The sequence below is a fragment of the Mugil cephalus genome, chromosome 23 (assembly GCF_022458985.1).
Source record: "Mugil cephalus isolate CIBA_MC_2020 chromosome 23, CIBA_Mcephalus_1.1, whole genome shotgun sequence".
Taxonomy (NCBI): Eukaryota; Metazoa; Chordata; class Actinopteri; order Mugiliformes; family Mugilidae; genus Mugil; species Mugil cephalus.
Genome location: NC_061792.1, coordinates 13,177,488 through 13,204,329, shown reverse-complemented (window position 1 = coordinate 13,204,329; position 26,842 = coordinate 13,177,488). Strand labels below are relative to the sequence as shown.

Genomic DNA, 26,842 nt, shown 5'->3' with positions numbered 1-26,842 from the left:
AACAGTCTCTGGTTGGACTGCAGACAGACGCCATGAAGGAAGCGAACCATCAGGTCCAGGTGACCATTTTTACTCTGCAGGATTTCTTCATGACTCTGTTCAGGAAGACATCCAGAGTTGAGTCATTGTAGTTTTGTCCCAGGAAGTCCTCCAGCACCTCTGTCTTCCTGTTGGTGTAACAGTGGATCATGTAGACTGCAGCCAGAAACTCCTGAACACTCAGATGGACGAAGCAGAACACCTTGTCCTGGTACAGTCCTCTCTCCTCTTTAAAGATCTGTGTCAACACTCCTGAGTACACTGAGGCTGCTCTGATATCGATACCACACTCTGTCAGGTCTGATTCATAGAAGATCAGGTTTCCTTTCAGCAGCTGATCAAAAGCCAGTTTTCCCAGAGACTCAATCATCTCCCTGGTCTCTGGACTCCAGTGTGGATCTGTCTCAGATCCTCCATCATACTTGACCTTCTTCACTTTGGTCTGAACCATCAGGAAGTGGATGTACATCTCAGTCAGGGTCTTGGGCAGCTCTCCTCTCTCTCTGGTTTTCAACACATCCTCCAGAACTGTAGCAGAGATCCAGCAGAAGACTGGGATGTGACACATGATGTGGAGGCTTCGTGATGTCTTGATGTGGGAGATGATCCTGCTGGCCTGCTCCTCATCTCTGAACCTCTTCCTGAAGTACTCCTCCTTCTGGGGGTCAGTGAACCCTCTGACCTCTGTCACCATGTCAACACACTCAGGAGGGATCTGATTGGCTGCTGCAGGTCGTGTGGTTATCCAGAGGTGAGCAGAGGGAAGCAGTTTCCCCCTGATGAGGTTTGTCAGCAGCACATCCACTGAGGTGGACTCTGTAACATCGGTCAGGATCTCAGTGTTGTGGAAGTCCAGAGGAAGTCGACACTCATCCAGACCGTCAAAGATGAACACAACCTGGAACTCTTCAAAGCTGCAGATTCCTGCTTCTTTGGTTTCAGTGAAGAAGTGATGAACAAGTTCCACCAAGCTGAACTTTCTCTCTTTCAACACATTCAGCTCTCTGAAGGTCAATGGAAATATGAAGTTGATGTCCTGGTTGGTTTTGTCTTCAGCCCAGTCCAGAGTGAACTTCTGTGTTAAGACTGTTTTCCCAATGCCAGCCACTCCCTTTGTCATCACTCTTCTGATTGGTCCATGTCTTCCAGGTGAGGCTTTAAAGATGTCTTCTGGTCTAATGGTTGTTTCTGGTATGTCTAGTTTTCTGAATGCTGTTTCAATCTGTCTGACCTCATGTTCATCATTGACCTCTGCAGTCTCTCCCTCTGTGATGTAGAGCTCTGTGTAGATCTCATTCAGAAGAGTTGAGTTTCCTGCTTTAGCAATCCCCTCAAACACACACTGGAACTTCTCCTTCAGACTAGATTTAAGTTCACGTTGACAAACTGGAGCAAAATGATCTGAATGAACAAACATGAAATAGATCAGTGAATACATCTCACGCATTTAGCGTCAATACTGTGTCTTGCTTCATCTCTTGAGACATAAGTAAATGTTTAATTAATTCATCAGGTTCAATGTTCATAGAAATCCTCTTACTTCTCTGCAGACGATCAGCCAGCTCCTCCTGCTTCATTCTCCTCAGGAAGTTCAGTGTGATCTTCACAAATGCGTCTCTGCTGCTCTTCCTCTGCTCTTCATCCTCACCCTCCAACACCTCCTCATCCTCCCTCTGACTCTCTAAGCATTCTGGGTAATCTGGACTCAGATCCCTCTGAATCTTCTTCAGCTCTTTCTTCACAAAAGTGACAATGTTGTCCTCCAGTAGCTGGAACAGAAAACTATCTGAATGACAACCAGACTGAAATCATGGAGACAAACATCAGATCCATGTTGGACAGACTGACAGTCCACTGGTCTACAAAGAGCAGCATGGAGATGATGGAAAGTAGTTGTTGTCCATGTACAGACCTTAAATATGGAGTCCAGCTGTGTTTGATGCTGATGAACAGACTGATCACTGAGAACATTTATACTCTGCTGCTTCACTCTGTGAATGAATCATCAACAATTAGTTCACATCATTGACTCCACCATCTGTAATCAATGTATGTTTTCCTCACAAACATAAACCACAGTGAGTTAATGATAGTGTGTTGTGTAGTGAATGTTCTGATCAGAATAATCTCTACTGTGACTTCAATAAAGAGGTGAAACCATTGATCAAAAAACCTGATGACTGAGAATCACAGAACGTCCACATGTCTCAATCATCTGTTTTTTTCGTTACATCGGTTTCATAAACGTCTCTTTTCTGCTGGGCAGTAATTCAAACAACTGATGTGATGTTTAAATTCAGACAAAAAGACGGGTTCCTGAATGATTTTCCTCTCAGATGTAGAAGATATTTATTGTTGTTTGTCTTGTTGATATCTGTCAGTGACATTTTAAATTAATTTAAATCTTACTTCTTTACAGTTGAGGGTTCTTGTCCTTTAAAGGTAATGATGCCTTTCTTTGAGTGATCACTCTTCATAGACACACAGCTGGGTTCAGGTTTCTGCTGCTTCCTGATGGATTGAGAGAAATTCACAAAGTATCAACATTCATCAATTTCAACAAAGTCTGAAGCTTCACAAAATGAAGACATTTCACAAGTAAAAAATCCAAAGGTTTCTAACATCACACAGTAATAACATCTAATCTAAAGGTGCTGCTTGTGTTACCAGCCGATGATGACAACATGAAATTCCCACAGTTAGTTCAGGAGAGACGTATTGTGGCTCTATAGTAGCAGGATTTACTCAGTTTACTAAGTACATCTGACCATGATGTTAATTTTAAATTAATTTAAATCTTACTTCTTTACAGTTGAACGTTCTTGTCCTTTAAAGGTAATGATGCCTTTCTTTGATCGGTCACTCTTCATAGACACAGAGCTGGGTTCAGGTTTCTGCTGCTTCCTGATGGATTGAGAGAAATTCACTAATTATCAACATTGAACAAGTCCAACAAAGTCTGAAGATTCACACGGTGAACAAAGTATTTCATATATAAACTCCAGAAAACAGTTATAACTTCTTTACTTTTTAACAGTTGAGAGTTTTTGTCTTTTAATGATAATGTCCACATCCTTTGATCGACCAGTCTTCATAGACACACAGCTGGGTTCAGGTTTAAAGTCGTCAGATTCTTCTCTCTGATGACTCCTAGGAGACAAACATGAAAAACATTACCTCACAGTTACTGAAGATGCTATAAAAACTGGAAAGAGCAGATCACTGTGGACCAACTGGACCACTGAGACCAGCTGAAAACCTGACTGAACACAAGGGGGCGCTCACTGACTTCTGTACTTCTTGTAACATCATCTCACCTTTTCTTAGATAAATGTTGTTGTTTAAAATGCTGTTCTCCACTCAGAGTGGTTTTAGAGGGAGGGACTCCCTCCTCTCTGTCCTCACACTGATCCATTCTGCTGGATTCACATCAGCTCACACACACTTTCTACCTTCACCTGCAGAGGAAACACAAATCATTCACCTGAACATCAAATCCTTGACATCAATTCTGCTGTAAAAACATCAGCTGCTCCACCAGTGACTGGTTCTTATTTTCTGATTCATATCAGTGTCAGTGGATGAAGTCAGACAGTGACTCTACTATCAGCTGTTGTTCTACTATCAGTCCACTAGATGGAGACATGAAGCTGTAGAAATGAAAAGCAGTTAAACAGACACAGACTCATAAAGCCACATCAAGAACTTTTTTTCGACTTTAATGGTGGAGAAATAAAAACAAAATCCAGTTTGTATTCTGATGAATTATTGAACTAACAATAACATTGAAATAAGAAGTGAAGTGAGTTTATTTAACCCAACCACAGAGTTCAGAAAAAGACTTCACTCCAACCTGGACACTAGAGACTCTGACACAGGTGAGCTACTTTCTGGAACGAGTCCGGCTTCACTGTGATAGAGTCAGAACAGGTTAGACTGGTTCAACAGCAGCAGCAGTCTAGTTCACTCAACAACATTCAACGATTATTGTTCATCTTTCATTCTGGATGGATTTTAGAAAAAAATCAGCTTCATGAACAAGTGTGAGTGACACTAAATCTAAAATATGTTTCATGTTTGTGTGTTCAGCTTTGACTGAGTTAGGAATGCTGATTGTTCACTTCACAGTTTCTCTTTCTGTTTCCACACATAGAAACAGGAGCATCTGAACTGTGAATAGAAGGAACAGAGGTCAACAGTCTGAAACCACCTTATTACTTAATTCTGATGCCTCCAAGTGACATTAACTCATGCAAAGAGGCAAAGTTATTACTTTTACTCACTGAACACATCTGTTAATAAGTCGACTTTATTCTCCAGAAAAATCAACATGGGTTCGATGATGTGACTGTTTCAGATTTCTGAATCTTTGTGATCAGAGTCTGTGAATTTAAACAAACTTCCAGTCTGCTCAGAGCAGTTCAACAATGGTATGTATGCTCTGTCTTTATGAGTCATTATGTGTCAAGTATAGTGAGCCACTGCCACCAACCCGAAAGTTTCAGCAGCAGAAATATTAAATATCCCATTTTCCCTGAACGCTCCTTAAATGATAAATTGAAGACAGCAGTAAGATGTTGAGTAGGTTCATCTGTTCATCTTCTGTTCTGTTGTAATGTTTTGTTTAGTATTTCATTATTTAACTGAATATTTGGCCATATTAAAATACTGTGTAAACATCATTCTGTGTCATGTTGTAGAAATAAATTCGAAAACATAAATCACTGTTCAAATAACTGTGATGGAGAAAATTAATGAATGCAGACAATGAATGCGTCTAGATTATTAAAACTGCCTCTAGTGGTCACTGTCAGTAACTACAACTGTCCACATCCAATAACACTGATGTTCACATCCAGGGATGATTCTAGCCATCAGAGCTTTAGGGGTTCTTTAATGTCAAACTACTGTGTCACAAAGCTATTATTTGGTTTAGAAAATTAAACAGAAAATGCATTCAAAAAGAAGAAAACAATGAGGTTAAAAGAAACATAAAGATTTGAAGGTCAATAAAGATATGCAGCCCTGCAATAAGACACAACATCATTCTATCCTTAGTTCCTCCTTTTAGTTTAAACCACATTCTTTCTACTATTATGCTGATTGTTTTTTTTTTTTTTTTTTTTTGGTCATGTTATGGTAGACACACATTTAAAAAAACATTCTTATTTCTAGGGGTGCTTGAGCATCCCTGAAAATGGGTTAGACACACCTCTGTTCACATCTACTGCAGTGTTACTCTGATGTTCATCATGTGAATATAGATAATATTAAACTGTGTAAAAATGCTACTCTTTGGTGAGAGGAGTATATAGGAGTATAATCAGTATAAAGGACCGTCTCTGTCCTACTATCACAGTTTATTTTGAAAATACTTCAGATCATGTCAAATATTCTGGTGAATATCAAGGTTCTTCATCATAAATGTTATCGGGGAAACATGTTGTTATTATGACGAATAAATAATCTAAACTAGATTAAACTGAAGCGGAGTAACGTCCGTTCACCTGAATTAATGTACGCTCCCGAGACACACCTGTTTATGCTCACACACACAAAACGGTGGATACGTTTATAGTTGCCTCCTACGTGTAGCCTACTCTGTATTTTTAGCTACGTCTCAGTTAATGTGAACTATTTCTGAAGTATTTCTTCTGGAATTAAACTGATATTAAAGAGTTAAACATTACAAACTACTGATTTTACTTTCAGACAGAGTTTACACAGAGAAAAAGATCTGCGACACAACGGTGGTGGAAGTGAAAATAACTTTAGACTTAAATCTGAGGCTGAATCCAGATTAATGAAGATTTAATAATTTAATTTAATCTGATCATCATACTGTTTGATTCCAGTGAATCATTTATCTAATAATAATGTAGACTGATCTTCAAACAGAGTGACACAAATTTAATAATGAAATAAGAAGTGAACATCTTCTACAAACATTACAGAGCAGAAATAAACATTAAAGTTACTGAAGACAAAGTTAAAGCTTTAAACAAATCAAACTTACAGTTTATTTAACCAATCCAGAGAGATGAAGAAGACTCCACTCCAACCTGAACACTGAACAGTATGTGCTACTTCCTGGAATCAGGCAGGTTTTTACCTGTGACGGAGACAGAACAGGTTAGACAGGTTTATCCGTCAACATATCTTCTGTATCCGTGTGTTCAGGTTTCAGTTTAAGTGAGTTTAATAATAATAATTACAAAACTTACAACATTAATGCTGATAATTATAATATTTCACAGGAAATATTTTTGCTTTTGATACTTTACTCACTCTTGTTAATACAGATTGTCAGTGCAGGACTGGAGTATTTTACTAAAGTAAATGATGTGAATAAATCCTCAGTGTAACTAAGCTGTCTGCTGTGAAGGATTCAGTTTGTTCCTCCTCATTATAAACAGACATAATGTTGACTGACGGCTTCTGGAAACACTCGTCTGATAGTTTCTATGTTGTAGTAAAACATTGTCCGCAGTGTTATATCTAAAAAACTGTTTATGATGCTTTTCATTCATTAATATTCAGTGATTGACTCCAGACCAAAAAGGTTATTGATGGAATTTGGTGGTGAAACAGTGAACTGCAAGAGAGTCGACAACATGACAGTCAGTGACAGGTAGATACAGTGGTAGAAAAATATGTCAAAATATTAGGAACAGACGCATCGTGAAACTATAACGATCACTGGCCTCTAGTGGTCACTGTCAGTAACTACAACTGTCCACATCCAATAATACTTTTACGGCAGTTTTGTCAATGACAATGGCTGAGTTGTTTGTTTCCACATTTTTTTTTGGAGTTTGTATCAAAAGAAATATCAAAGATTTTATATTTTAAATGCACTATATTTATTCTCATACTTGTAAATGTTGGTGACTTTCAGAATAAATAGATAAATCCACAATAAATTAATCTCCATTTATGGCCTGAAATGAAATGATTAAATCACTTTTTTACTTTTGCTATGTTACTAAGTACATTTTCCTGACAACTCTTAAAGTTCATGGACACACAGGCCAACAAATCACCATGGAACTCTGACAGACAGCACAACCTGGAGGTAAACAACAACATCAGTAATGAACATCATGATCCATTATTGTCCTTTTTGTATCTATATTAGCATTAAGACCTGCTGAACAGAGACACAACTATTAATGAACTGTTTACAATCTTCAGCCATGGAGAAGAAAAGGCCTGAAAACTAGACAAAAGGAGGAAAAACTCAACTATATCCAACACATCAGTCATTTAATGGTGAACATGGGGTCTTAATTAATAAGACGACAATGAATTAATTTCATTTTAATGAACAACTTTCTGAATGAACTACATTAACATGTGAACACAGCGTTATCTCTGTACATTTAAACTGTTTCTAGCAGCTTTAAATGTCGTCTAATGTTTCCCTAACTTTCCGTTTCTCCGCTCTAACCAAGGAGGCCTGTTTTTAAATTCCCTCTCCTGACTCTCACTCCACAAGGCTGGCCAGGTCCAGTTCTCATCTACACAAACACACACACAGAGCAGCAGCAGCAGCAGCTCCTTGATTTCAACCAAACCACCAGTGACTAGTTTTAGATAGAATTCAATGAGCCAATCAGCTGCTGTTCCAATAGTGGTGACTATTATTCTAACATACATGAGTTCCACTTACCAGGTAGGACGACAGCGTCATCAGCTCTCCTTCCCTACCATCTCAAATAGTGTCACTGGGCTTCCTTTTCTTTCTTTTCATTGTTTTTTTCTCCACATTCCTTCTCCACTAACGAGCGTTGGACCAGTTCAAGTTGTCGACTCGTTCCCGCCGCACAACTTCACTGCTTCCTTAGTAGTTAACGTCGGGTCCACGTCACGCTTGACGGAAGCCCCCATGGTCCAAAAGTGAACGCTTGGTAACACAGAGAAGGTCCATTTATGAACGGGAAAGTGAAGTTATGTCACTAAACCAGGCTGATACGTATCGTTGTGTGTTTTTCAGCGGTTAGAAGACAATTCAGGAGCTTTTCTAGTGGATATATGGTGTATACCTGTGTATCACATAGACTACACCACTGGTCTGACATGGAGAAACATGTGGATGAAGCTCTCCTCTTGACTCCACCTCCCAGTAACATGGTCCAGTCAGAGTCTCTCTACACACAAGCTGCTGCTGATTCAACCTCTGGATCATCAGGACTCAGCTCATCCTCTCTCAGCTCACATACCGTCCTGTTTTAGAACAATGGCCAACATCTGGAGAGAGAAGAAGAAAGAACAGAGGAGATGATTTAGTGCTTCATCTCTCACTCTAAACGTATTCAGCTGAAGGAGATTAACAACCAATCAAGGCCTGAATCAACAGTCCCAACTTTTAAAATGTGAATATCTGCTACTTTTCTTTCTCATCAACTGAATTTCCTCCAGTTTGAAACTGTTGGTGGAACCAAAGAAGTGATCTGGATATGTTGCCTTCAGCTGTAGGAAATCAGAAAAGTAGTTTTTCTCCAGTTTCTGCTCATTTTAAAGAGAAACTAATTGATGAATAAGAACAGTCCTTTATATTCACCTCATTTAAACTGATGCTCAACCTGTAGACCCAACACCTCACAGCTGCAACCACTGGAAATTATTAATTTCTTTCTGAAGCTGAACATTCAGGTTATTAAAGTTACAGCTAAATAAAGCAGTAAACTAACAAATCTTTCCATTTAAGATGCTGTGTCCATTCAAACGAGTCCCTTTGCTTTAACTTAATCACTTAATCATTGTCCTCCTGCCAACAGAGAAGGCCTAGTTTGGAAAACAACCACTTTGAGACATTTCCAGTCACAGGGACACTTGATAAAGTTGTTCTCATCAGAGAGGAGGAACAATCTGTCCTCAAAGAGGTTGAAGCGCGCACATTCAATCTGGAAATGTCTTTTTTATTTTCCCCGGCTGAAAAATGGGTGGAAAAGTGTTGGTGTTCTGCAGCAGAACTTGAAACTATCTGGTCCGGACTGATGTTTGGATCAGTGCGACAGAAAGGGAGACAAACGGAGATTTGAGTGGAAACGGACAGAGCAGAGGTTTTTCCTCGGAGTACGGGGAGCTAAAAACAGACTGAAAAAGTACACATTCTTCTTTTGAGGATGAGCTTCATTGTTTAACACAAAAACAAGCATTTGACGTATTAAGGTTCAACTCCCTCACATCTTATTGGCTCAGAGGGAAGCGCACGCTTTTGTTGAACAATATTTAAAGTGAATCCTGAAACGTGATTCATCAGAAGTTATGGGTGATTACAGGTTGTCTAGATAAAGTTTGTCATCATCTGCTTGCACCTGTGTACTCTCCAACCACTCCAACTCAGACCAGCTGATGAAGTAAAAGTTTACATGGGATGAGAAATATACAGAAATATGTGTAAATATATCCACATATAACTACACGCTCTTAGAAATGACACTGTGAACGGACCAGGATGAGTGTGGAACCGGATATTATTGACATAGTATAAAGCAAGGACGCAGAAAAACGTGACACTAGCAATAAATGTTTGCAAAAAAATGTTCCTGATTAAGTTGCGTAATAGCAGCAGCAGTGTTTCTCAAAGGAGCCGCGAACATGTGTCCTCTCACTTTGAGCTACTTTGAATTAATAAACCAAAACTCACCGGCTCGGCTGCGTGCTGTCACAAAATATCCGCTTACTGACCATTTTGTGAGGAGTGTCGCCCTGTTTCGCTCAGTGTCTCTTTTCTCTTTGGATGAAGCCGCAGTAACAACAGCCGCTGGCCACGCCCCCTGCGTAACGCGTAGAGTGCGTCATTACCTAAGTCTGTGACACATACGTACTGTTTTATTTTATTTATCTCTAAATCACTAAAAACGCAATAAATCCCCCATTTTTTTTCAAATAACATTTAAATGCACCAAATGTTCAATCTATTTTAATTAATATATTTATTCTTCATCGTTACTCATTTTATAGGATATGACTGCTGTTATATTCAAAATTAAACTATGTAGTGAAAAAATTTGATCAACATACTTGTAAAGTGTTTATTTACTTATTTTCCTTGCATTAAACCACATACAAAATGCACAAAAATATTCAACTCATCCTTCAATGTCCTTCTTCATCAACTTTCTGCACATTATATGTCCACTGTGCTACATGTACTCTGACATCTATAATTACTGTTTAAATCCAGATCATTTCATAAGGAACATGTTTTTATATCATTATGCACAAAAAATGAATAAACAGATAAATCCAGGATGAAATAATCCTACAGGAAAGTACAGTTACAGTAATATCATAGGAACATTTCCCACTTTTACTTTACATTTTCTATTGTATTTTCAGTGTTTCAAATACAGAAAGAATCAAAATGACCTAAAATTTCACCATGTAGAAGAAATATCTTATCTGATGTGCTAAATGTAAATACACACTTATGTTATTTAATAAAACATAAAAAACAATTACAATAATATGTCATTAGCCCTGACTCCATACAGGTCACTAGTGGAGATTTGGTTCCATCTTAAGGTGTAAATAACAATTTCGAAAAAAAAAAAAAAATCCTTAATGTTTGAATAATTCCAGAGGAACTGGACTTTATTTGTTGGTTCTGTTAGAATAGATTGATTGCAGCTCTGTTGATGATGTTAATTGAGAAACATGTGGATGAAGCTCTCCTCTTGACTCCACCTCCCAGTAACATGGTCAAGTCAGAGTCTCTCTACACACAAGCTGCTGCTGATTCAACCTCTGGATCATCAGGACTCAGCTCATCCTCTCTCAGCTCACATACCGTCCTGTTTACCTTTACTGCCACCTATAGAGAGAAGAAAGAAGAGAGGAGATGATTTAGTGTTTCCAGAGACTCTTTTCATCAGGTGTCAGTCAGTGATGCAGCACATCCAGTATAAAGAGCAGCAGGGACTTCAGTCCTGTTCAGAGCAGCTGTGGAGCTCAGCCAGCTTCCTTTCAGCTTCATGTTAACGTGTTGGAGCTGGAAGCTCACAGACCTGCACAGACTTTTAGCATCAAGTCTGTTTCCTCTGCACATTTCTCTCAGTCCACAAGGAAATAAACTGCTGAGAGTCATCAACGCTTCATCACTGCACAAACACTTTAGTGATGGATTTCCAGCTTTTTCCATTTCAATAAAGAGTCTGAGTGTGTTGATGAACATCTCATGTGTTTCTGAAGCATCAGCTGACTAAGAAACATTGAAGATATCTGAAGAAACTAATGACAGAGATACAGATGTGTTTGACTGGACCTCAGCAGAGGTTCTGCTCTGTAGAAAGACCACATGGTTACTAAATGTAATGAGGGTTCTGTGATTTACAGGCTTCAGTCAGACTGATCTCAGAGCTGTGACAAACATGAAACTGATCAGTTGTTTAGTTTTGAAGTGAGAGAACAAAGAGTCTGAGATCAGATCTGATGAATGAGGACCACTGTCTCTATTCATCTAGTAAGGCTGTCAGCTGGAATCCACATTTATTTCCTGAAAACATCAACACAACAAGCTTCAGGATGATCTGATTGTCTGACTGTTGTCTCTGTCTTTCTGTCCAGTCTGTCTCCATTCTCCTCTGACAGCATCTCTGAAGAAAACAGCAGCAGGTTTCCAGGAAACACTTTAGATTCTGTGTCTAGTACAAAACTACTGAAAGAAGAATGAACTGACTCCAACCCTCCACTCACCACAGAGTCTCCAGTCTACAGTCTGGACTCTTCACAAGATAAAGAAGCTGCTTCACATTTGAATCCTTCAGGTTGTTTTTACTCAGGTCCAGAAGTTTCAGATGGGAGGGGTTGGACTTCAGAGCTGAGACCAGAGAATCACAGCTGATCTCTGACAAACTGCAGTTCTTCAATCTGAATAAAGAATAAAAGATGTTAATAAAATCACTGATAATCAATCAGATGTGTTCAGGTTTTAATGTTCAGATCAACATTACTACGTCCTAATCAACGAGCTGTTCTCTAAAATGAGTAGAGTGACTTTGTCCTTGTGTTATTGTGGATCATCATCATGTCAGCCTTCTACACTTTCAACTAACACTCATCTTTGAGATGACAGACTAAATTTAGAAAAAGAAAAGAGCAAATATGAGCAGGAGGAAATTTACATCTTTATGAATGGAAACTGTGTATGAACATAAATTAAGTTCAGTTTGTAATTAAACAAATCAGATCCACAATAGTAACAGACATCCAGTGAACTGACCTCAGAGTCTCCAGTCTACAGTCTGGACTCTCCAGAAAACCACACAGATGTTTCACTCCTGAATCCTTCAGGTTGTTTTCACTCAGGTCCAGATGTTTCAGATGGGAGGGGTTGGACTTCAGAGCTGAGACCAGAGAATCACAGCTGATCTCTGACAAACTGCAGTTCTTCAATCTGAATAAAGAATAAAAGATGTTAATAAAATCACTGATAATCAATCAGATGTGTTCAGGTTTTAATGTTCAGATCAACATTACTACGTCCTAATCAATGAGTTTTTCCCCTAAAATGAGTAGAGTGACTTTGTCCTTGTTTTATTGTGGATCATTATCATGTCAGCCTTCTACACTTTCAACTAACACTCATCTTTGAGATGACAGAATAAATTTAAGACAAGAAAAGAGAAAACATGAAGAGGAGGAGATTTACATCTTTATGGGTAGAAATTCTGTATGAACATAAATTAAGTTCAGTTTGTAATTAAACAAATCAGATCCACAATAGTAACAGACATCCAGTGAACTGACCTCAGAGTCTCCAGTCTACAGTCTGGACTCTCCAGAAAACCACACAGATGTTTCACTCCTGAATCCTTCAGGTTGTTGTGACTCAGTTTCAGATGTTTCAGATGGGAGGGGTTGGACTTCAGAGCTGAGTCCAGAGAATCACAGCTGATCTCTGACAACATGCAACCAACCAAACTGTATAAAGAATAAAAGATGTTAATAAAATCATTAATAATCAATCAGATGTGTTCAGGTTTTAATGTTCAGATCAACATTACTACGTCCTAATCAATGAGCTGTTCTCTAAAATGAGTAGAGTGACTTTGTCCTTGTGTTATTGTGGATCATCATCATGTCAGCCTTCTACACACATCATCCAAACAACACAACATTCAGACAACTATTCATGTCAACACACATCAATAACATGCTGCTGACCTCAGTCAAGTCTCTCATTACAGGATCAATATCAAATCACACATGTTGAAAACAAACTGTTCATTAGTTCATTGGTTCCACGACCTTTTTCTTCCTGTATTTGGTATCTCGTAGGTTGGTGTCGTTAAAATGTTAAAGGACAAGTTCATATTTTCAAGTCTGTCTTCAAACAACAGTCACATGTCAGATGAACATTACAGAGTTCTTAGAATTCCTACTGTCCACGCTGACTGTGAAGTGATCTCTTCCTAACACAACTACACTGGAAGAAATGACTTGATGAGTTTCTCCACAGACAGTATGAACAGAAAGAATGATTCCTGACTCCAATAACTCTTTAAATGTACATGTGAACATTAGACTGGTCCTGATTTGAGATCAGACCGACCACCGATGACTGAGGAGACACCTGCTGATATTAACAACATGATGCTCCTTCATTTAAACCAACTGTTGCTGGTCTTTTCTATCTGTCAATCCTGACAAGAGAACTGTTTAATGTGATAAAAACATTCAGTGAACTGACCTCAGAGTCTCCAGTCTACAGTTTGGACTCTTCAGTCCATCACACAGATGCTTCACTCCTGAATCCTGCAGGTTGTTGTTACTCAGGTCCAACTCTGTCAGATGGGAGGGGTTGGACTTCAGAGCTGAGGCCACAACTTCACAGTGAATCTCTGAGAGTCCACAGCCAGAAAATCTGTCATGACACATAAATATAAAATATGTTGATATGAATGAAGACACTTTATTATTTACTTCATGCATTTGATAATAAACAGTTGGATTCATCCTGTTTGACATTTTTTTTTTCAACATCAGTGATTCAGCTTCTTATCTGACATGACACAATAATAATAATTCTCATCAGTTTCTCTTAAACCTGCAGACTTTTAAACTTTGTTTTAATCTGCAAATGAATGGAGATAAATGGAATTACATTTAGGCTTTTTTCACACAGTCTGTCAGTGTGATCTGATCTAATGTCTGACTCCACAAAGTCATCATGATTAAAATGATCAAAATGTGGAAAACATCCCTTTAAGGCACATTTAGAACAGATTAAGAGGAAATTAATGTCTAATTACATATATTATTCAATGGACAATTCTAATATACTGTAAATATAAACAAAGGAAGATAAACAGAAGAAAAAATGTCAAAAATAAGGGTTATTAAAATAAATCTGTAACAAAATACAGCTGTCATGTAATATTTTCAATAAACAGCTTAAACACTGTTTCATAGGGTGATGATGTTACAGAGTGAACATCAAAACTTATCTAAACTGATTTATCATGTTAATCACATCTGGACTCACTGAGCCTTTCTGCAGTTCCTCACAGCTGGAATCAGTCTCCGTCGTCCCTCCCATGAAGTGTTGAACTTCTTCAGGTCCAACTCATCCAGAACCTCCTCTGACATCTGCAGCATGTAGGCCAGAGCTGAGCAGTGGATCTCAGAGAGTTTCTTCTCTGATCTGTTCTCTGACTTCAGGAACTCTTGGATCTCCTGATGAACTGAGAGGTGGTTCATCTCCATCAGACAGTGGAAGATGTTGATGTTTCTATCAGGAGAAATGTTGGACTTGTTCATCTCCTTCAGGTTGTTGATGGCTCTCTGGATGATGTCTGGACTGATCTCTGTCTGACCCAGCAGACCTCTTAACAGTCTCTGGTTGGACTGCAGACAGACGCCATGAAGGAAGCGAACCATCAGGTCCAGGTGACCATTTTTACTCTGCAGGGATTTCTTCATGACTCTGTTCAGGAAGACATCCAGAGTTGAGTCATTGTAGTTTTGTCCCAGGAAGTCCTCCAGCACCTCTGTCTTCCTGTTGGTGTAACAGTGGATCATAGACTGCAGCCAGAAACTCCTGAACGCTCAGATGGACAAAGCAGAACACCTTGTCCTGGTACAGTCCTCTCTCCTCTTTAAAGATCTGTGTCAACACTCCTGAGTACACTGAGGCTGCTCTGATATTGATGCCACACTCTGTCAGGTCTGATTCATAGAAGATCAGGTTTCCTTTCAGCAGCTGATCAAAAGACAGTTTTCCCCAGAGACTCAATCATCTCCCTGGTCTCTGGACTCCAGTGTGGATCTGTCTCAGATCCTCCATCATACTTGACCTTCTTCACTTTGGTCTGAACCATCAGGAAGTGGATGTACATCTCAGTCAGGGTCTTGGGCAGCTCTCCCTCTCTCTGGTTTTCAACACATCCTCCAGAACTGTAGCAGAGATCCAGCAGAAGACTGGGATGTGACACATGATGTGGAGGCTTCGTGATGTCTTGATGTGGGAGATGATCCTGCTGGCCTGCTCCTCATCTCTGAACCTCTTCCTGAAGTACTCCTCCTTCTGGGGTCAGTGAACCCTCTGACCTCTGTCACCATGTCAACACACTCAGGAGGGATCTGATTGGCTGCTGCAGGTCGTGTGGTTATCCAGAGGTGAGCAGAGGGAAGCAGTTTCCCCCTGATGAGGTTTGTCAGCAGCACATCCACTGAGGTGGACTCTGTAACATCGGTCAGGATCTCAGTGTTGTGGAAGTCCAGAGGAAGTCGACACTCATCCAGACCGTCAAAGATGAAAAACAACCTGGGACTCTTCAAAGCTGCAGATTCCTGCTTCTTTGGTTTCAGTGAAGAAGTGATGAACAAGTTCCACAAGCTGAACTTTCTCTCTTTCAAACAATTCAGCTCTCTGAAGGTCAATGGAAATATGAAAGTGGAATGTCCTGGTTGGTTTTGTCTTCAGCCAGTCCAGAGTGAACTTCTGTGTTAAGACTGTTTTTCCCAATGCCAGCCACTCCCTTTGTCATCACTCTTCTGATTGGTTTCTGTCTTCCAGGTGAGGCTTTAAAGATGTCTTCTGGTCTAAATGGTTGTTTCTGGTATGTCCTAGTTTTTCTGAATGCTGTTTCAATCTGTCTGACCTCATGTTCATCATTGACCTCTGCAGTCTCTCCCTCTGTGATGTAGAGCTCTGTGTAGATCTCATTCAGAAGAGTTGAGTTTCCTGCTTTAGCAATCCCCTCAAACACACACTGGAACTTCTCCTTCAGACTAGATTTAAGTTCACGTTGACAAACTGGAGCAAAATGATCTGAATGAACAAACATGAAATAGATCAGTGAATACATCTCACGCATTTAGCGTCAATACTGTGTCTTGCTTCATCTCTTGAGACATTAGTAAATGTTTAATTCATTCATCAGGTTCAATGTTCATAGAAATCCTCTTACTTCTCTGCAGACGATCAGCCAGCTCCTCCTGCTTCATTCTCCTCAGGAAGTTCAGTGTGATCTTCACAAATGCGTCTCTGCTGCTCCTCCTCTGCTCTTCATCCTCACCCTCCAACACCTCCTCATCCTCCTCTGACTCTCTAAGCATTCTGGGTAATCTGGACTCAGATCCCTCTGAATCTTCTTCAGCTCCTTCTTCACAAAAGTGACAATGTTGTCCTCCAGTAGCTGGAACAGAAAACTATCTGAATGACAACCAGACTGAAATCATGGAGACAAACATCAGATCCATGTTGGACAGACCTACAGTCCACTGGTCTACAAAGAGCAGCATGGAGATGATGGAAAGAGTTTGTTGTCCATGTACAGACCTTAAATATGGAGTCCAGCTGTGTTTGATGCTGATGAACAGACTGATCACTGAGAACATTTATACTCTGCTGCTTCACTCTGTGAATGAATCATCAACAATTAGTTCACATTATTGACTCCACCATCTGTAATCAATGTATGTTTTCCTCACAAACATAAACCACAGTGAGTTAATGATAGTGTGTTGTGTAGTGAATGTTGTGATCAGAATAATCTCTACTGTGACTTCAATAAAGAGGTGAAACCATTGATCAAAAAACCTGATGACTGAGAATCACAGAACGTCCACATGTCTCAATCATCTGTTTTTTTTGTTACATCGGTTTCATAAACATCTCTTTTCTGCTGGGCAGTAATTCAAACAACTGATGTGATGTTTAAATTCAGACAAAAAGACGGGTTCCTGAATGATTTTCCTCTCAGATGTAGAAGATATTTATTGTTGTTTGTCTTGTTGATATCTGTCAGTGACATTTTAAATTAATTTAAATCTTACTCTTTTACAGTTGAGGGTTCTTGTCCTTTAAAGGTAATGATGCCTTTCTTTGAGTGATCACTCTTCATAGACACACAGCAGGGTTCAGGTTTCTGCTGCTTCCTGATGGATTGAGAGAAATTCACAAAGTATCAACATTCATCAATTTCAACAAAGTCTGAAGCTTCACAAAATGAAGACATTTCACAAGTAAAATATCCAAAGGTTTCTAACATCACACAGTAACAACATCTAATCTAAAGGTGCTGCTTGTGTTACCAGCCGATGATGACAACATGAAATTCCCACAGTTAGTTCAGGAGAGACGTATTGTGGCTCTATAGTAGCAAGATGTACTCAGAAGTACATCTGACCATGATGTTAATTTTAAATACATTTAAATCTTACTTCTTTACAGCTGAGGGTTCTTGTCCTTTAAAGGTAATGAGGCCTTTCTTTGATTGATCATTCTTCATAGACACACAGCTGGGTTCAGGTTCTAAGTCGTCAGGTTCTTCTCTCTGATGACTCCTAGGAGACAAACATGAAAAACATTACCTCACAGTTACTGAAGCTGCTATAAAAACTAGAAAGAGCAGATCACTGTGGACCAACTGGACCACTGAGACCAGCTGAAAACCTGACTGAACACAAGGGGGCGCTTTACTGACTTCTGTACTTCTTGTAACATTAATCTTACCTTTTCTCAGATAAATGTTGTTGTTTAAAATGCTGTTCTCCAACTCAGAGTGGTTTTAGAGGGAGGGACTCCCTCCTCTCTTTCCTCACCACTGATCCATGCTGGATTCACATCAGCTCACACACTTTCTTTCTACCTTTCACCTGCAGGGGGAAACACAAATCATTCACCTGAACATCAAATCCTTAACATAATTTCTGCTGTAAAAACATCAGCTGTTCCTCCTGTGACTGGTTCTTATTTTCTATTTCATATCAGTGTCATGTGAAATCAGACCACAGAGACGCTGTCATCAGTTTCTGTTCTTCTATTATCAGTCCAGTAGATGAAGTCAGGAAGCTCCTAACGATGGACTCTTTATTGTAGTTATGGTCTTTAACCAAACAAAGTTAAAACCTGTGCTAACAAAGTTTCACCAGCACACAGACTTAGAAAACCAGAGAAAACAACGATCTAGATACGTCTGTGAAAGTTCTCAGTTATCCAGGTCATGATTTATCCAAAAACACTGAAACAAGGACAAGAGGACTTTCTTGAAGACAATTCGTCCAAGTAGCTTCTTCAGTTCTAAAGGAGGTGGATGATTAAATAGACACATCAGAAACTGACTAGTGTAAAAACTCTGGTGAATATAAGGAAGTTGGTTTAGACTTTTAGTTTAGTGCTTCGTCCTGATCTTAGACTTTCAGCTCTGACTCAGTTAATGTGAACTATAAAACAGATTTCTGCTGAAACTAAGCTGCTGACATGATATTAATAAAGAGTAAAACATTAGAAACTGCAGATCTTACCTTCAGATGGAGGTTTGAAAATGTAAATGTTTAGATTAAAACTTCCTGCTGCACCACATTTGTTGAAGTGAAATTTTAATGGAAGTTTTCAGGGAGGAGTTTATGAGAACAGCAACGTCATGAGTCTCTGCTGACATAAGTGTTTCTTTCAGTGTAACATCTGTTCACATATTGACCATCATTATCAGACTAAACATTAGAGCTAAAATACTCCAGTAAACATGTAGCATCACTGTGAACATCAGTATTATTGGATGTGGACAGTTGTAAGTTACTAGAGGGCTGTAGTATTGATGATTATAAATACCTCATGTCTTTTACATACAGTGTGTTTACTGAACTGGTGTCATGCAGTTCATAACTTTACCACCAGAGGGAGACAAACACAATCTACCAGACTGAACATGTTCAGGGTTGGTACTATTGATCCTTCCGCCTATCGCTCATATGTGAACGACAGCTGTATAAATGTGTGAGCCGCTGAAGTCTGTCTGAAGAGGAGAAGAAAGGTGGAGCCAGGACGAGACAGCGAGTCATCACTGAGTCCTTCAACAGTGTCTTCCTAGGAGACGTTGATTACTGACTTCAGTTTGTGTGGAGACATTCAAACACTAGGAGTTCACCACATTCTTCAGACTAGAGAAAGACATTTTATTCAAGTCATTATAAATATATACAACAATTCAGTTCTTATTTTCAAACCCTCTAAGAGGCATAAAAGACTCTTCTACAATTAAAAACATCAAATTTTAAGGTTCTGTCTGCATCTGATGATGTGCATTTATCAAGACTCCAGTCATTCTTAGCTCTGAAGCGTTTGAATCTTGACTGAAGCTTCTTCTCTTCACCTGCAGTCTTGTTCGCCTGGTAGGAACCGTCACAGCAGCGGTATGTTCTGGTTCTTGTCTACACAATCCAACAAAAAGCTTCAGCTTTGGCTGCTCTCTAACCTTGGTCACAGCAGCACATGCATGAGGTGAAGCAGTGGTGCACCTTGTTGACGTCTTCTTGCCTTGAAACCTGTCAGTTGTTGACTTTGGTGTGGTGTTGAAGGCTGGTAAAGAACCTGTGAGCACCTCTAAGTTGAGAGCACCATCTGAGGGAGTGACTTTGGTGTTCCTGTGCTGCAGAGCCACTCCTGGAACAAACAGAAAACATTAGAAACAGCTGACTTTACCTTCAGACGGAGGTTTACATGGAGAAAAAGATCTGCGACACAGCGCTGGTGAAAGTGATAGTAAACTGGAACGAGAGATCAGCCTAGTTTTATGACATACACTCATAAAATAATTTGCTCCTGCACGTTTAGTTTTGATTCTTTTAGTTCATTTTCTTGATGATACTGATGGTCAGTGCAGGACTGGAGTATTTTACTACATGTGGTGTTTTTACTAAATGATCTGAATAAATCCTCAGTCCAACAAAGCTGTCTGCTGTGAAGGATTCGGTTTGTTCCTCCTCATAAATACACATGAGATTAACTGATGACTTCTAGAAACACTCATGTGACAGTTTCCATGTTGGAGGAAAACATAGTTTGCAGTGTTATATCTAAAAATAATGAGTTGTTCAGCCCCTCTGCAGGACTGGAGTGTTTTATTTCTGTGGTTTGTGATTAATCATCTTAACCAGCTTCACCTGAGAGGATGTGAATAAAGGGCCTTGAAGAGGCCTAAGGTGATGATCACTATGTCTCACCTGTCACCTTTTTCTTTTTAATCGAGTTAACTCTTATTGTTGTAACTGTGTCAGGTGTTTCCACTTCATGCTGTGGCCCTCGAGTCGGGGTTGTAACATAAATGGGCACTCGTCCAGGATCAGAACCCAGGACCTCTCCTAGTCAAAGAGAGAATCATACCCGTAGCTTCTGAGTGAGCAAACTGTCCTTAGTTTATGGTGGAACATGGGGGAAGGTGAATCTTATGGGGGGAGTGTTAAGTGTCTGAATTGTTGTCAATACTCCTCTGGTAGGAATTCAAACGTTGTCAGAATTGAACATTAGAGTTTATCATAATTAAGGCTGTCTGCAACAGACAACGAGGCTCAGGACTCCTGAGCTTTTCACTTTGTTTGTTTTTGTAGCAGAATGAGCCACACATTCTTTGGCCAATGCAAAGAAGAGGAAATATGTTGAAAAGCTCCAAAATAGGAGCCAACCTCAGTCTCTCTGAACACTGGGACTAGCTGGATATTCTTAATGACCTGGAACGTGTCAGAGGGACTGGATGAAACAGACTGAAACACAGGATCTAGATTTAATCCACACAATAAATGTTTTAAAATGATCCAAACCCAGAAACTAGAACCATCACTGCCCTCCAGTGGTCACTGCCAGTAACTACAACTGTACACATCCAATAACACTGATGTTCACTCATCTACTGCAGTATTGTAGCTCTAATGTTCATCAGTCTAATAATGACTCTATGTGTGAAAACAGATCATATTAATCTGTGTAAAAGTGTTTACTACTCTCTGATGATTACAGAGAGGAAATGAAACTTAGTAATAATGACAGGCAGGAGACGTGGTGTAAAAACTATAACCAGGAGAGATTTTACTTTACAACAAAATGACCTCAAAGATACACTGTAAAATGACAAACACATGACACAAAATACAATACAGATGGGACAAATATATACACAATCAACAACAAGAAATTAAATTAGAAACTGGACTTTATTTGTTGGTTCTGTTAGAATAGATTGATTACAGCAATGTTGATGATGTTAAATGAGAAACATGTGGATGAAGCTCTCCTCTTGACTCCACCTCCCAGTAACATGGTCCAGTCAGAGTCTCTCTACACACAAACTGCTGCTGATTCAACCTCTGGATCATCAGGACTCAGCTCATCCTCCCTCAGCTCACATACCGTCCTGTTTAGAACAATGACTCCCACCTATAGAGAGAAGAAGAAAGAAGAGAGGAGATGATTTAGTGTTTCCAGAGACTCTTTTCATCAGGTGTCAGTCAGTGATGCAGCACATCCAGTATAAAGAGCAGCAGGGACTTCAGTCCTGTTCAGAGCAGCTGTGGAGCTCAGCCAGCTTCCTTTCAGCTTCATGTTAACGTGTTGGAGCTGGAAGCTCACAGACCTGCACAGACTTTTAGCATCAAGTCTGTTTCCTCTGCACATTTCTCTCAAGTCCACAGAGGAAATAAACTGCTGAGAGTCTTCATTACTGCACAAACACTTTAGTGATGGATTTCCAGCTGTTCCATTTCAATAAAGAGTCTGAGTGTGTTGATGAACATCCCATGTGTTTCTGAAGCATCAGCTGACTAAGAAACATTGAAGATATCTGATGAAACTAATGACAGAGATACAGATGTGATGACTGGACCTCAGCAGAGGTTCTGCTCTGTAGAAGACCACATGGTTACTAAATGTAATGATGGTTCTGTGATTTACACAGCTTCAGTCAGACTGATCTCAAAGCTGTGACAAAGATGAAACTGATCAGTTGTTTAGTTTTGAGGTGAGAGAACAAAGAGTCTGAGATCAGATCTGATGAATGAGGACCACTGTCTCTATTCATCTAGTAAGGCTGTCAGCTGGAATCCACATTTATTTCCTGAAAACATCAACACAACAAGCTTCAGGATGATCTGATTGTCTGACTGTTGTCTCTGTCTTTCTGTCTTTCTGTCTCCATTCTCCTCTGACAGCATCTCTGAAGAAAACAGCAGCAGATTTCCAGGAAACACTTTAGATTCTGTGTCTAGAACAAAACTACTGAAAGAAGAATGAACTGACTCCAACCCTCCACTCACCTCAGAGTCTCCAGTCTACAGTCTGGACTCTTCACAAGATCAAGAAGCTGCTTCACATCTGAATCCTGCAGGTAGTTTTTAATCAGTTCAAGATGTTTCAGATGGGAGGGGTTGGACTTCAGAGCTGAGACCAGAGAATCACAGCTGATCTTTGTCAAACTGCAGCACCTCAATCTGAATAAAGAATAAAAGATGTTAATAAAATCATTGATAATCAGTCAGATGTGTTCAGGTTTTAATGTACAGATCAACATTACTACGTCCTAATCAATGAGCTGTTCTCTAAAATGAGTAGAGTGACTTTGTCCTTGTGTTATTGTGGATCATCATCATGTCAGTCATCTACACTTTCAACGAACGCTCATCTTTGAGATGACAGAATAAATTTAAGACAAGAAAAGAGAAAATATGAGCAGGAAGAGATTTACATCTTTATGGGTGGAAATTGTGTGTGAACAAAAATTAAGTTCAGATCCACAATAGTAACAGACATCCAGTGAACTGACCCCAGAGTCTCCAGTCTACAGTCTGGACTCTTCACAAGATCAAGAAGCTGCTTCACTCCTGGATCCTGCAAGTTGTTTTCACTCAGGTCCAGATGTTTCAGATGGGAGGGGTTGGACTTCAGAGCTGAGACCAGAGAATCACAGCTGATCTCTGACAATCTGCAGCCGTTCAATCTGGATAAAGAATAAAAGATGTCAATAAAATCATTGATAATCAATCAGATGTGTTCAGGTTTTAATGTTTCAGATCAACATTACTACGTCCTAATCAATGAGCTGTTTTTCTAAAATGAGTAGAGTGACTTTGTCCTTGTGTTATTGTGGATCATCATCATGTCAGCCTTCTACACACATCATCCAAACATCAACACAACATTCAGACAACTATTCATGTCAACACACATCAGTAACATGCTGCTGACCTCAGTCAAGTCTCTCATTACAGGATCAATATCAAATCACACATGTTGAAAACAAACTGTTCATTAGTTCATTGGTTCCATGACCTTCTTCTTCCTGTATTTGGTATCTCAGTAGGTTGGTGTCGTTAAAATGTTAAAGGACAAGTTCATATTTTCAAGTCTGTCTTCAAACGACAGTCACATGTCAGATGAACATTACAGAGTTCTTAGAATTCCTACTGTCCACACTGACTGTGAAGTGGTCTCTTCCTAGCACAACTACACAGGAAGAAATGACTTGATGAGTTTCTCCACAGACAGTATGAACAGAAAGAATGATTCCTGACTCCAATAACTCTTTAAATGTACATGTGAACACTAGACTGGTCCTGAATTTTAGATCAGACCGACCACCGATGACTGAGGGGACACGTGCTGATATTAACAACATGATGCTCCTTCATTTAAACCAACTGTTGCTGGTCCATTTTTCTATCTGTCAATCCTGACAAGAGAACTGTTTAATGTGATAAAAACATTCAGTGAACTGACCTCAGAGTCTCCAGTCTACAGTTTGGACTCTTCAGTCCATCACACAGATGCTTCACTCCTGAATCCTGCAGGTTGTTGTAACTCAGGTCCAACTCTGTCAGATGGGAGGGGTTGGACTTCAGAGCTGAGGCCACAACTTCACAGTGACTCTCTGAGAGTTCACAGTCAGAAAATCTGTCATGACACATAAATATAAAATATGGTGATATGAATGAAGACACTTTATTATTTACTTCATGCATTTGATAATAAACAGTTGGACTCATCCTGTTTGACATTTTGTTTTTCACATCAGTGATTCAGCTTCTTATCTGACATGACACAATAATTCTCATCAGTTTCTCTTAAACCTGCAGACTTTTAAACTTTGTTGTGTTTTAATCTGCAAATGAATGGAGATAAATGGAGTTACATTTAGGCTTCTTCCACACAGTCTGTCAGTGTGATCTGATCTAATGTCTGACTCCACAAAGTCATCATGATTAAAATGATCAAAATGTGGAAAACATCCCTTTAAGGCACATTTAGAACAGATTAAAATGGACAATTTATGTCTAATTACACATATTAGTCAATGGACACCTCTAACATAATGCAAATAGAGGAAAATCAACAACACAACATCTACATTCTTGCAGTGTTTCAAACAGCTAGAAAACATCTGTACAAAATACAGCTGAAATAATAACTGCAATAAACAAGTTAAACACTGTTTGATAGAGTGAACATAATTTAATTTTACAGTGTAAATATTTGAAGAACTAAACTAATGTAAACTAATTCATGATGTTAATCACATTTGGACTCACTGAGCCTTTCTGCAGTTCCTCACAGCTGGAATCAGTCTCCATTGTCCCTCCCATGATGTGTTGAACTTCTTCAGGTTCAACTCATCCAGAACCTCCTCTGACATCTGCAGCATGTAGGCCAGAGCTGAGCAGTGGATCTCAGAGAGTTTCTTCTCTGATCTGTTCTCTGACTTCAGGAACTCTTGGATCTCCTGATGAACTGAGAGGTCGTTCATCTCCATCAGACAGTGGAAGACGTTGATGTTTCTGTCAAGAGAAATGTTGGACATGTTCATCTTCTTCAGGTTGTTGATGGCTGTCTGGATGATTTCTGGACTGATCTCTGTCTGACCCAGTAGACCTCTTAACAGTCTCTGGTTGGACTGCAGACAGACGCCATGAAGGAAGCGAACCATCAGGTCCAGGTGACCATTTTTACTCTGCAGGGATTTCTCCATGACTCTGTTCAGGAAGACATCCAGAGTTGAGTCATTGTAGTTTTGTCCCAGGAAGTCCTCCAGCACCTCTGTCTTCCTGTTGGTGTAACAGTGGATCATGTAGACTGCAGCCAGAAACTCCTGAACACTCAGATGGACGAAGCAGAACACCTTGTCCTGGTACAGTCCTCTCTCCTCTATAAAGATCTGTGTCAACACTCCTGAGTACACTGAGGCTGCTCTGATATCGATGCCACACTCTGTCAGGTCTGATTCATAGAAGATCAGGTTTCCTTTCAGCAGCTGATCAAAAGCCAGTTTTCCCAGAGACTCAATCATCTCCCTGGTCTCTGGACTCCAGAGTGGATCTGTCTCAGATCCACCATCATACTTGACCTTCTTCACTTTGGTCTGAACCACCAGGAAGTGGATGTACATCTCAGTCAGGGTCTTGGGCAGCTCTCCTTTCTCTCTGGTTTTCAACACATCCTCCAGAACTGTAGCAGAGATCCAGCAGAAGACTGGGATGTGACACATGATGTGGAGGCTTCGTGATATCTTGATGTGGGAGATGATGCTGCTGGCCTGCTCCTCATCTCTGAACCTCTTCCTGAAGTACTCCTCCTTCTGGGGGTCATTGAACCCTCTGACCTCTGTCACCATGTCAACACACTCGGGAGGGATCTGATTGGCTGCTGCAGGTCGTGTGGTTATCCAGAGGTGAGCAGAGGGAAGCAGTGTCCCCCTGATGAGGTTTGTCAGCAGCACATCCACTGAGGTGGATTCTGTAACATCAGTCAGGATCTCAGTGTTGTGGAAGTCCAGAGGAAGTCGACACTCATCCAGACCGTCAAAGATAAACACAACCTGGAACTCTTCAAAGCTGCAGATTCCTGCTTCTTTGGTTTCAGTGAAGAAGTGATGAACAAGTTCCACCAAGCTGAACTTTCTCTCTTTCAACACATTCAGCTCTCTGAAAGTCAATGGAAACATGAAGTGGATGTCCTGGTTGGCTTTGTCTTCAGCCCAGTCCAGAGTGAACTTCTGTGTTAAGACTGTTTTCCCAATGCCAGCCACTCCCTTTGTCATCACTCTTCTGATTGGTCCATGTCTTCCAGGTGAGGCTTTAAAGATGTCTCCTGGTCTGATGGTTGTTTCTGGTCTGTCTAGTTTCCTGGATGCTGTTTCAATCTGTCTGACCTCATGTTCATCATTGACCTCTGTAGTATCTCCCTCTGTGATGTAGAGCTCTGTATAGATCTCATTCAGAAGAGTTGAGTTTCCTGCTTTAGCAATCCCCTCAAACACACACTGGAACTTCTCCTTCAGACTAGATTTAAGTTCACGTTGGCAAACTGGAGAAAAATGTTCTGAAGGAAGAAACAATAAATAAGATCAGTAAATAGATTTCCATCATTCCCTGAAAGAATGAGTGATTGTTTGTATCTTGTACCTTCTCTTGAGACATCAGTAAATGTTTAATTCATTCATCAGGTTCAATGTTCATAGGAATCCTCTTACTTCTCTCCAGACGATCAGCCAGCTCCTCCTGCTTCATTCTCCTCAGGAAGTTCAGTGTG

At 39.9% G+C, this 26,842-nt stretch overlaps 1 protein-coding gene and 4 long non-coding RNA genes across 5 annotated transcripts in view; all 5 read right to left on the bottom strand.

Annotated features, from left to right (window-relative positions):
- Positions 1–26,842, bottom strand: part of LOC125000987 (NLR family CARD domain-containing protein 3-like) — a 59,198-nt gene that overhangs the window by 23,074 nt on the left and 9,282 nt on the right. Inside the window, exons 2-5 of the mRNA XM_047576835.1 lie at positions 24,847–26,632; positions 24,094–24,211; positions 22,579–22,643; positions 12,269–12,442 (exon numbers count right to left, since the gene is read on the bottom strand). Of these exons, the coding sequence (XP_047432791.1) occupies positions 12,269–12,442; positions 22,579–22,643; positions 24,094–24,211; positions 24,847–26,632 (2,143 nt within the window). The remainder of the gene's footprint in view (positions 1–12,268; positions 12,443–22,578; positions 22,644–24,093; positions 24,212–24,846; positions 26,633–26,842) is intronic.
- LOC125001059 lies at positions 7,150–9,760 on the bottom strand. The gene is made up of 3 exons (XR_007111466.1): positions 9,692–9,760; positions 8,085–8,289; positions 7,150–7,945 (listed from the first exon to the last, which is right to left on the bottom strand). It is a non-coding gene; the product is annotated as an uncharacterized LOC125001059 (long non-coding RNA).
- Positions 10,066–11,805, bottom strand: LOC125001102. Its single transcript, XR_007111513.1, has 2 exons — positions 11,743–11,805; positions 10,066–10,861 (listed from the first exon to the last, which is right to left on the bottom strand). It is a non-coding gene; the product is annotated as an uncharacterized LOC125001102 (long non-coding RNA).
- LOC125001060 lies at positions 16,252–16,521 on the bottom strand. Its single transcript, XR_007111467.1, has 2 exons — positions 16,461–16,521; positions 16,252–16,321 (listed from the first exon to the last, which is right to left on the bottom strand). It is a non-coding gene; the product is annotated as an uncharacterized LOC125001060 (long non-coding RNA).
- LOC125001095 lies at positions 17,332–18,071 on the bottom strand. Its single transcript, XR_007111507.1, has 3 exons — positions 18,008–18,071; positions 17,716–17,838; positions 17,332–17,430 (listed from the first exon to the last, which is right to left on the bottom strand). It is a non-coding gene; the product is annotated as an uncharacterized LOC125001095 (long non-coding RNA).